The sequence below is a fragment of the Phoenix dactylifera genome, chromosome 3, assembly GCF_051530095.1.
Source record: "Phoenix dactylifera cultivar Ajwa chromosome 3, Ajwa_hap1_PhDact_Kaust_v1.1, whole genome shotgun sequence".
NCBI lineage: Eukaryota > Viridiplantae > Streptophyta > Magnoliopsida > Arecales > Arecaceae > Phoenix > Phoenix dactylifera.
In genome coordinates this window covers 480466-491890 of record NC_143192.1, presented here as the reverse complement: position 1 = coordinate 491890, position 11425 = coordinate 480466, and the positions used below count along the sequence as shown (strand labels likewise).

General features: G+C 38.6%; 1 protein-coding gene across 2 annotated transcripts; it reads left to right on the top strand.

The window, feature by feature from the left end:
- Window positions 1–6988: 6988 nt before the first annotated feature.
- On the top strand, window positions 6989–11136 carry FSD2 (Fe superoxide dismutase 2). Of its 2 annotated transcripts, XM_026809145.4 has the most exons (8): window positions 6989–7212; window positions 7342–7419; window positions 7502–7690; window positions 7920–8091; window positions 8185–8303; window positions 10542–10568; window positions 10701–10724; window positions 10821–11136. In XM_026809145.4, the coding sequence occupies exons 1-8, from the start codon at window positions 7114–7116 to the stop codon at window positions 11025–11027; spliced, it is 915 nt and encodes a 304-aa protein (XP_026664946.2). In that variant the 5' UTR covers window positions 6989–7113; the 3' UTR covers window positions 11028–11136. The 2 variants fall into 2 exon arrangements, with proteins under 2 accessions (XP_026664946.2, XP_026664947.2); XM_026809146.4 differs by lacking the exons at window positions 10542–10568; window positions 10701–10724.
- Window positions 11137–11425: the final 289 nt, after the last annotated feature.

Sequence of the window (11425 nt, the reverse complement as noted above, 5' to 3'; positions counted from 1 at the left end):
GGACGGGGAATCCTTCTTTCGCCCAAAATTTACAACCGTGCCCCCAGCGCGACGGCTGACCGAATTACGAAATGCATGCCGTGCTTTGTCCGGAAGCGAATGTTTTCACCGTCTACCCCGACTCCCGAGCCCCAAAATAACGGCTCCGTTATATTTAAACGGGCTCCGTTAAATTTGAGTCACAAAAAGAAACCGCCGTGCTATTATATTTATATTAAATGGTAGCTAATGCCCCTTATATATCACTTTGGCTATTTATCCATATGAATTAATATTTTATACTTAAATATCTTTGTTCGCTAAACAATTAAGTTCAATTAAAATAATGAATTACAGATTATTTATCATGCCGTTGCACTGTTAACATGAATATAATAGTTAATTTGTAATTTATTCTTCTGAAAATATACAAATTCATCTACGAGAATATTACAGTGTTCGTTGTAATGATCAATGACAGTGGTTGTAAACGTAGCATACTACCATCTATTCTCAAATAGACTTAGCCCCAAAATGGAAGAATCCAGGCTGTTACCACCGCAAATAACACATTTGAAAAGATTCACTGTATCAAAATTTTAGGAATCTTAAACTCTCGTGAGCATGAATCGGTACCAATTTTATTTTAGAACTCCTTTGTTTTGCGAGGAGGGAGAGAAAAAAAAAAAGGCAAAGTAAAAAAATAAAAATATACTTTATATTTGATTAGAATTTTTAAAAAAATAAAAAAAACTTTTCTATTGCTTAATATATTTTTTTTTAAAATTACAGTTAAATTTTTAGATAAAATAGAATTAAATTTTTTATTAAAAATATAATATTATATATGTTGACATATAAATTATTTTGGAATATATTATTTTTTATGATTAAATAAATATAAAAAATTAAAAAAATTATACATTTAGGTATCAACTTTTGGGTGAGCAAAAAAATTAAAAACAAAGATATTAAGGAGAGGGGGAGGAGCGGCGGGTGGCCGTGCCTCGAGACCCGAGAGCAATGCGTGTGAAACTGCGACACGATACGCCAACTCCGACGTCGACGAGTTATAATAATACTGTTTGGTGGTGATTTTAAAAGGCTTCTTCCTCGGTAAAAAATTTTGAAATTTTTTTGAAACCCAACAACGAGGCTACTGCCGGTCCGTTCCGCTGCATGAACACCAACCGCACTTCCTTATTTATTATTATTCCCAGTAAGTAAAACGGCATTAATGACAACATAATCAGAGCATTAATAGATCGTCACCATTTCAAACAGGGCTCTGTTGGAATGAGAGACAAGGAGAGAGAGAGAGAGTGAGAGAGGGGTGCCTCTAATTTAACTTGGGACAACATGAGAAAAAAATGGTCTTTAGAGGCAAAACATGTATATCGTAATGCAGCGGAACAGTAGGTTAGATAGTCTCGTTATATGGTTAATTATTTTGGAGAGATTTTGTGGCAAGGAAAGAGAGAGTGAGAGAGGGGTGCCTCTAATTTAACTTGGGACAACATGAGAAAAAAATGGTCTTTGGAGGCAAAACATGTATATCGTAATGCAGCGGAACAGTAGGTTAGATAGTTTCGTTATATGGTTAATTATTTTGGAGAGATTTTGTGGCTATGAGAGAGGATTGCTTGGTGCATTACAGAACTCGTCATTTTTTAATTTTTTGAAATATATTCATACTTCATATATATATATATATATATATATATATATATATATATATATATATATATATATATATATATATATATGTCATGAGAAAGGATGGGTGACAGGATCCCTAGATATCCCACTAGACTTTTGGGTGACCGGCCTGGGATTGAGATATCACACTAGGGTGGGAATAATCAGGCGGAGCCCCACCATTAGCCGGACCCAGCTGCATGTGATTTATCTTAGTGGAGACTTCCATTTGCCTCCCTCTTTTCTTGGTACAAAGCAGAGCAAGTGCCAAAGGAAAAAGATAACAGTTACAGAGCTATTACAATACAGCCACACCTTTTACATGAACCTTTTTGAGCTACATCCCGATCAAATCTAAGGTTTAAAATAACAGTATTTACAACTGGTTTTCGGGTTCCCTCTTCCTAGGATGGAGCTTGGATATACCTTTATTCCTCTTAGTAGGCACCGAAAGAGAGAAGTACGTGTGATATATATCTTACTTCTTAATAGTATTTTGACAGATAATCGTGGAGAGGGAAATTAAAGTATCATGGTCATAGAATTTGATAGACAAAATCTAACATAACATATTCTTACCTCATTTAATAATACCATATATAAATAATTATCAATAGTAGGTAATATAAATTTATAATTATATTATATTATGCTCTTTAAATATATCTAGTCCGAGGCTCCCAAGTTTGTTGGCGGACAACCTAGGGTTTGGGTTGTCCTCTACCATGCACAAGAATGATTATTCTTTCATGACATCATCTGTTGGATCGTACTTCATACAGATCTCAAAGCACTTCAAGCATTTTCATTCATTCATCTACACGGATCTCGAAGCTACTATTGTGCGATGTGTGTGACAAACTACATCTACTAAAGAAGTGAGATGTGACAGGATGATTGTGAGGCCCAGCCTCATTGGGCCGGCCTGTTGATTCGGCCCGACGCCAACTAAGGGCCCAAAGACCCTCTTTCCATTCAGAATCGGGCAGAACCCTCGTGAACCATGGCGGCGGCGGAGGAGGAGTCCTCCTCCACCATAGATTCTATCGGAGGATAGGATAAGCGTAGTCTAGACTTCCATTTAAGCCATCGACCCTCCCTAGTTCATCCTCACCAAAAGATCCTCGCATATGCCGCCGTCTTTTTCTCTTTTTCTTCCTTGAATGCCCACAGCCTAAGCTCTTTGTGCTCGTCGGAAATCACAACCAAGCCTTGTAGAAATTAGAGGTACCATGCTCTTTAATTACTTATTTATTTAGCATGCCTCCATTTTTTGGTGTTATGTTGCTTACTAGGCTAGCTAGTGTAGCTCATTATTTTTTCTTTTTTTTTCTATTTTTTAGATCCCGAATCTTGCTTGAGACTTGGAGGAGTGTGCTAGATCTTCTGAAGATATTGAAGTTCTAATTTAGCTTAGATTAGTTAGAACAATTTATTTGATTTGAATTAGTTAGCATATTTTAACTTATGCCACTTTACAACAATTGATATGAAAATAATTTTATTTAGATTTTGACTAAATCAAATATCGAGAATCAAAAAATTATTATTATTATTATTATTACTATTTTATAATTATTATGACTTAATTTGTAGCCTTGCATGCTCGGATTTAGGCGTGACAAGGACGGTATCGTTTAAAAGTTGGTCGCCCTTCAGGAGCAGCGTTGGTGGTGGCTGCCTTGCAAATGTCGTATTCTAGGAAGCACAGTCACTCCCTGCGGAGGCTGGCGCTGCGGCTGTAAACCGCATCGTTTGATCTTTGCCCCTTCTTCCTTCTATATTTGTGGTACCACCTCCCAAGTGTCCTCTTAGACCACCATTTTCTGTACATCCTTGCTGTTTTCCTTGTTCTATCTTACAGTTTGGCCTGTGACACCCGGAAGAGGATGGATCTTTGTTGGCTGAAAGGAATCTCTAGGCACCAAGGGGCTGTAACAAAAGGTAATTTTTTTTAAAAAACAGCACCAGGTGTCATTCTCACTACAACAGAGAGGAGATAAGGGCATGTCCTTCTTGCACTAGAAAAGGATTCCATAGCCCAAGGATCTTGGCATATATTACTCCATAGCCCCTACGCAGAGAGATGGATATGGTTTAAAGATCAAAAAAGGTGGCATGAATGATTCAATTTGCAGGGAGTAGTTAGCATGAATGATTCAGTTTGCAGGTGGAGTATTCTCTTTCAAGATATTTTACATTGTGAACTGATGGAATTCAGTTCGCTTACCAAGGAAAAGAGCTGCATCCGGGATGCAACAGAGCATTATTTGTCTGTAGGCAGATGAATCAGATGGCAGGATACCTTTTTTTTCTTTTCAAGGAAAGAGATCGGATAGCAGGATTTGAAATTGACGATTACATAGAACCTCATCAGAGTCGACAACAACCAGAAGGATTGCAGAGATGACTGCAAAAGGTTGAACCAGGCCTGCAAAAGGTTTGGAGTTGAACCAGTGGATGTTAATGGTTTCATGATCTCATGCTTGCTCAATTTCAATATTTCTGAAAAAATTATATCGATTATCAAATATTTAAATTTTTTATCTTTCAGATTAACTTATTTTCCTGAAAGTAATCTATATTTTTAATATTATTTCTAAATATCTATTATGTAAATCTTGGTTTATATTTTTGTATTCGATTATTTTATTCTATATTTTCTTTCTAAATTTATACTTCGAGTTTTTTTGAAACCATAATTTTCGCATTTCTAATGAACGTTTCGTTATTAATTATTTTTATTTTATGTTCTCATTGCATTCTATACTTTGTTTTGTTTAATTTGTTTTCATTTTTGCTCCGCATTCTCAATTTATCCATTTTACCATCTATATATATTTTTTAATCTAAAAATAAAATAAAAAATAATTTATTATCTTATTTCAATTATTATTATTTTTTTATCAAGCATGCATTATATGTGTTTATTTGCTAGTCTCGTATAAAGCATAACAATTTATGAAGAGAAGATATCATCTAGGTTTCTACGACTTGATTAACCAGAGCATAGGTCCTTTGATGGTTGGAAGCTACCAAACAACCAAAGGTTGCTCAGCAACCACACCAACCCTAAGAAAAATATACAAGTATTTTGTCACAATTCGGGACCTCATCCAAAAAGGCCGGCCGGTAGTTATTTTTTCGATTCCTTAGTTCCATATAAGCACCTAAGATCTTTCTAGCAAATAACCGATGTGGAACTAAATATAAGTCCGCATAGGTTAAATTGAGAAAGGCAGCAGAGGAATAAAACATCTTGCGCGAAAAAACAAACAGATAAGACGTGGGGAGCCAACAAGAAACAAATCAATTCAATTGGTAGGTCCAAAACACTCACAGGCATGAATGGTTTGCCTGTCTGTCCCACAAAGAAGTCAGAGCAATCAGTGTGTGGGGTGCCCACAATGATCAGATACTTGCCGGATAGATATTGGATGGTAAAAAGTCTATCTATTGCAGTATTAGTTGCAATCACATAGTGCCAGAACCTAGCTATGGCCCATGTACAGGGAAAATCTTTCTCCTCCTGCTCATCTGCCTCCAACTGATAAAAGAAGCAAATGCATGTTCTACCATAGTTAACAGCAATACGTCTCCTATTTATTGCATCTGTTCCATTCGGAGGCTGTTGACCACTCGCTCTCTGTGGCACTGCAAGCAGCATCATAATAGCCTGCCTGCATCAGGAATTCAATCCGACGTGGCATCCTTATAGGATGGTTGGTCAGATTTGTACCTTTACCTAATGCTAATAAAGTATAGGGTAGGTCCCCTTCCCTATTCACCAAAAAAAAAGACAAAAAAAAAAAAATTTTAATGCATGAGACATGCAATCTTAACTAACGTAATCATACGGATAATATATTAGATTTGTAAAACATTTCGTAGGGGATGCAATGAAAGCTGTCAAGGGAAAAAAAATCCATTCATCTATGAGAGTTGGACTCTTAGATTCAGTGAGAATCGCAAAAAATACATCCACATCCACATTTTGGCTGAGCGATCTTCAGTCTCGTGACGCCGATAGCAATTATTTTTCTTCCCTTATTTTCATCATCATCGACCTCGTATGAGATGATTTGGGATGGTCCGTTCTTTTAATTGTTATCTAGGAGCTCATCATTTCCTCAGAGAATGACTGGAGACGAGTTCAAGATTTCATCAAAGCCTTTCTGCAATGTTTCTAGTTCGCCAATATTGTGGCTCCTAATGGTAATTGCATCTTGGGCCTGCTCTACTGCCTTGGATTATATCTCTGATCTTTCTAATTAGTGAGATTCTTTTTGCTTATTCTGGTGATCAATGGTTCTACTTGCGTAAAGATTGATGCCGAGTTATTTTTTGGGTACATCGGCAGCTTACACTAGTCTCGCGTGAGTATTGCCATCTGAGTCAAGGGACAAAATACTCCACAGAGATAGAGGAATAGATACAAAACGGGTCTAGAGAATTTCTCTATAATGGTGAGCAGCAAAGGAGGCGACCTAATCAGAATTGTTTTTTTGGGATTATAGCGGTCTGCCATAGATGGGCCTCAGGGCTTGTTCCTAATTTGCTACCGCAAGATGGCCCGGCCTTCAATGAGGAACAAAACATTTTCCATTAATGAACAAAACGCCCAGAAACCAACGAACCGGACCTGCACCCGGTCTAGTTTCTACGTAGGCCCAAAAATGTGGTCCGGCCACGAAAATTTTTCTAATAATTGTGTTTTGACGGCAGGGATTTGTTCAGCAACCTCTTAACCACCAAGACAAAGGTTAACTCTTAACACCTCATCAAGCAGCAGAATATGTGTTAGTTCACAGATGCTATCCACTCAATATTTTGACCATCACTTATTTTTGATAAAAATTAAAATAATCAATTCCTTTTACCTCCATGTAAAATTAATTAAACATATGTGTTTGGATACTTTCAAATCCTTACTGTTTAAGAAATAAAAATACTGACAAATTTTATATGGTACATGTAGACTTATTCTTCTAATGATCTACAATTTCTTGATCCTTTTAACCCAAAATGTTGGAGCAACCGAGTCATACAAATCGGTTTAAACATGATATTAATTGAATCACAAACTATGCATATTTTTATATCGTCATCATCATGCCGAATTTCTATCAATCCATTCTGTAAAGGCAGCAGATTCTCTAAATCCGTGGATCATAATAAATTCAACATAATCATCTTGATCTCGAGGAGTTTCTCCTATTACGCTTATTATAGTGGACTTCTCACTTTTATCTTCAACCTATTTTATATGTAGCAAAATCTATAAAAACAAAAAAAACAAAAAAAAAAAAACAAAATCTATAGCAATAAAAGACGTCGAACCCGATTGGCGTTCCTTCCTGGCTGCCATTTAACCCGGTTTGGAAGAAGGAAAAAGCGGGGAGGAGATAGAGATAACGAGAGGGAGTGGAAGGAAGGATGGGCGGAGCATCTCTTCTCTCTGCGCTCGCTTGTGGAGTGAGCTCTTCCTCCATTGGAGCTCCCCCGCACTCATTCCTATGCCCCACTCCCAACCGGGTCTCTCGCTTCTTTCCACCCTTCTCTCCCTCTCAAATCCCTCTGTTTTCTCCTTTAAACCCTAAACCCATATCCTTTTGGTTCTTCCAGAACTACCATCTAATCTTTTCTGCTCTTCTTCGCAAACAGAGGAGGAAATCGCGCAGGAAAGTTCGGTGTGCGCCCATTTCTGCCCAGTTTGAGCTCAAGCCTCCTCCATACCCATTGGTATGGCTTCTGCTCCCAACTCCATCGTCTTCTCCGACATGATATCGCTCCCTCCCTTTCTCCCTCGCTTTGCTGCCTGTAGGACTCGTTGGAGCCGCACATGAGCCGGGAGACGGTGGAGCATCACTGGGGGAGGCATCACCGGGGCCATGTGGACAGCCTCAACGCCCGAATTGCCGGGACCCAACTGGAAGAAATGGAGCTGGAGGACGTCGTCGTCGCCTCCTACAACAAGGGAAGCCCTCTACCTCCGTTCGTCCATGCAGCCCAGGCGAGCCCCCGCTGCCATTGCTAGAATTTTTATCCCTTATGATGCTTGATACGTGCTTGCCCTTTTGCCTCCCCCCATCTATGCTCGAATTTTTTGAGGCAAATCGCTAATAGGGATGGCTTGCTTGCTTCGATATTAGTTTCGAGTTTTATACATGAAAGCTCTTGATGGAATCTCATTTTCTTCATTTAGATCGCCGTGAGCTCTGTTTGTCTTGATTCAATTGCAGGTCTGGAATCATGACTTCTTCTGGCGATCCATGGAACCAGGTGGCGGAGGGAAGCCATCCGGAGAGCTCATGGGATTGATCGAGAGGGACTTTGGTTCGTTCGAGCGAATGCTGAAGGAGTTCAAAGAAGCTGCATCGACCCAGTTCGGTTCTGGTTGGGCTTGGCTTGCATGTGAGTGCAACTTTTTCTCGGTTACTTAATCTTGTCCAACTAAAGCGCGCTTCTTGATTGGTTTCTTCTTAATTTCCTTTTTGTTCCCTTCAGACAAGGCGAATAGGTTAGATGTGGGGAATGCTGTAAATCCTTGTCCCTCCGAAAAGGACAACAAGCTTGTGATAGCAAAGACTCCAAATGCTGTGAATCCTTTGGTTTGGGATTACTCGGTGAGCACATCGCTGCAGACGCTTTCTAATTTCCGCTTAGCTTCTGATCTGCTGTCTGTCCATTTCGTTGCACATTCCAATAGTGCTTGTCTAACAAGTTCTTCATTACCTTAGCTGATTGCTTGAAAATTGGAAAAACCTACAATATCAACTAGGCTTCTGCTAGTGCACCTTAGCAAGGCGTATCACTTAATCATGCTCTAGTTTAATTGAGAGGATTCATTCTGTAAACCATATGAGGTCATGTGATGCATTTTAATGCTATATTTGGATGTTACGCTGGTAAATGATTTATAACACGCATTATTTCCACTATCCCTTGTTCGAATTGTTCGTAGCTAACTAAGTTACTTCAGCACCTTTGCCATGTTTATGCCTAATATTTCTTCTACAACCAGCTCCGGATAGTCGAAAAAGAATTCTGAGCAGCTTCTTGATGTAAGGTGTTCTAGTATGGAATGTAACTATTAATGAGATTCATTCACTTGAATACATGGAAAAATCATCTCGGCCTAAATGAAGGGCAAATACTAAAGCCCTTCTCTCCCTACACTAGTCAAATATAAACTTGTCCTGTGTGGAGATCGCTCATGGATACTTCATTGTCTCCATAATTTTTTTTAATGGTTACTAAGTAGGTAAATGACATTTATTATTCTTCAAAATAAACTCACATCGGTTCTTTAAGGTTTTTGACATTTTTGTTTTAAAAAAATCTTTCTTCCAGCACTTTGTCCGACAAAAATATTATGGTTTATTAATTAAATTGTATGACATTCAAATGCTTTTCATTTCCTTTTACTTTTAAGAATGAATACCAAATATTTCTACAACCATATGACATCATCTTTATGTTTACCATTTGAGCTTTACCCCTAATGATGGCCGGCCCATCAACTTGGTATCAAACCTCCACTGTTTCCCCCAAGGATTGGCCTCAATAGTGCGATTTTTTGGTTGGAAATAATATGTTTGGATTCCGAACGAAACATTCTTTGAGAACGAATACCAATTCTGTAGGATCAATCTAGGCGTGAAATTAGACCGAAATTTACCCCGTTTCAAGCTCTCTTTCTTGAAGTCTGTTGCAGCTGAAAGCCTGAAACTGATAGGGCACTGAGTCAAAATTATTCTTGGTCTGTTTCAGCAACACTTTTGGAGCCTATGCCAGGAGAAACAAGCTTTGTTTTAATGATATTCAACTTTATTTGACAGCTTACCCTAGTTAATCTCTCCATGTGATGTGGCAAACAAACTGATGAATCATGAAGAAGCTCTGCAGGTGGTTTACATACCGTGTGTAAGACAAAGATCCATCAAGTCATAATAAACTATGTCCTGAGATAGTGATGGAATCGCATCATAACAACTTTGTTTCTTGTGATGGGCAGCTAAAAGGGATCAATGGCCAATAGATCTTGTTTTATTGAAGCTGTAGTGTTGCATGCCATTAGTCTTTACATGTTCAAAGCTTGAAATGCCAAGAAGGTTTTGCATTACTGTTCTTAAATGTCAACAATTTGTGTACTTCTATATCTGGGCGAGTAGATGTGTAGACAATATGCAAATAGAGATTTTCCTTGTCTGACCGATACTTCAGATGTGCTCCTCTTGGATTTACCTTGAGTAGGGCCAGTAATGTTATATAGTGTGAGTCCAATAGGACAAGCTTGTAGATTTGTTCATCCCAATACTGTAACATAACGAATGTTGACCGGATAAGTAAACGAGCGAATAATATGCGAATAGAGTTTTTCCATTCCTTATTGAGCTCCTGGATATTCATCTTGGATCTACCTGGAGTAGGCTCAAAATGCAATATAGCAATAGGCTGGTAGCACAAGCTTGCACATTTCCGAGAGACGTCTCGATCAGCACAAGTTTTGGTTGTATATAATGAATCCTTGGACTGCAGAGGAATTTTGTTGGTGAAAGCGATAATTTAGTTTTTTTTTTTCCCCCCGAATTGTCCTTTTAAATGTTGATTTTGTTTAGTCAGTTTTGCTTGGTGCACTCTTAAGATGTTGGCCAGGGGATAACCCATTAGTTAACTACCTAAAACTTTTTGAAGACTCGGATGTGCCTATCTAGGTGGAACATTAGCTGAACTTTAAGGTTAACCTTCGTTCCATATTCTTGTGATAATTCATTTTATCCATTGATGAATTTTAGTGTTGCAAATACTGTATATTGCTTTATCCATAGAGGATCTCATTAGAGTTTGTTGCCCTGTTACAGCCCCTCCTTGCCGTTGATGTTTGGGAGGTATGTGATTTTTCTTTTCTTTTCTTTCTTTCTTTCTTTGTCTTCTTTTTCTTGAAGTTGTACTCTGGCTGGCAAAGAGCATGTACTGATCTACCGTTAATGTTTCGGTGCAAATTTGTTCTGTTTGTGCAGCATGCTTACTACCTTGACTATGAGGTGAGCTTCCATAAGTAGCATACATTCATTTTGACTGTCAAAGTGATGCAATATATATTGCACCATGTTCCCTGACCTGTCTGGGATATTATGCAGAATCGGAGAGCTGATTATGTGTCCATTTTTATGGAAAAGCTTGTTTCATGGGACATTGTTAGCTCGAGGCTTCACATAGCAACGGCTCGAGCAGCAGAGAGAGCAAGAGAAGATGAGAGGAGAAGACGAGAAGATGATGTAGAAATCACTAACAGAGAGGCTGTGGAGATGTATGTAGACAGCGACAATGATTCAGAGCCTGAATGAAACAAACCATGTTGTTTACTTTTACCATATGCCAAGATAGTTATGCGCAACTAATGGTGAGCAGCTGGTATTATTTGGTTAATATAGGAGCACCTCTCTTCCAGTAGAAGCACTTTCTTTCCTAGTTATGGTGTGCTTTGTGATTTTTCAAGTAAAGCAGGTGGACTCCTCCAAAATTGAGTGGATGAGGGGTGGCTTTTTCTGATAATTCAACTAATGAGTGCACAAGATTGGTCGAACCCAATCATTATGTTGGGGTATGTGGAGACCATTGGTGATGAAGAGAATTGAAGGAGAATTAATTCTGCATAGTTCTGTCTGGCGGACTGTCGGAGTCGACTCGAGCTACAGTCGAGTCGACTCGGGAACAGTCGAGTCGACTCGAGGCTCGTCGAGTC

Coding starts and splice junctions, on each gene's coding strand:
- FSD2 (XM_026809145.4), top strand. CDS start 7,114: ATGGGCGGAGCATCTCTTCTCTCTGCGCTCGCTTGTGGAGTGAGCTCT. Junction 7,213..7,341: donor TATGCCCCACTCCCAACCGG/GTCTCTCGCTTC, acceptor CTTCGCAAACAG/AGGAGGAAATCGCGCAGGAA. Junction 7,691..7,919: donor CGTTCGTCCATGCAGCCCAG/GCGAGCCCCCGC, acceptor ATTCAATTGCAG/GTCTGGAATCATGACTTCTT.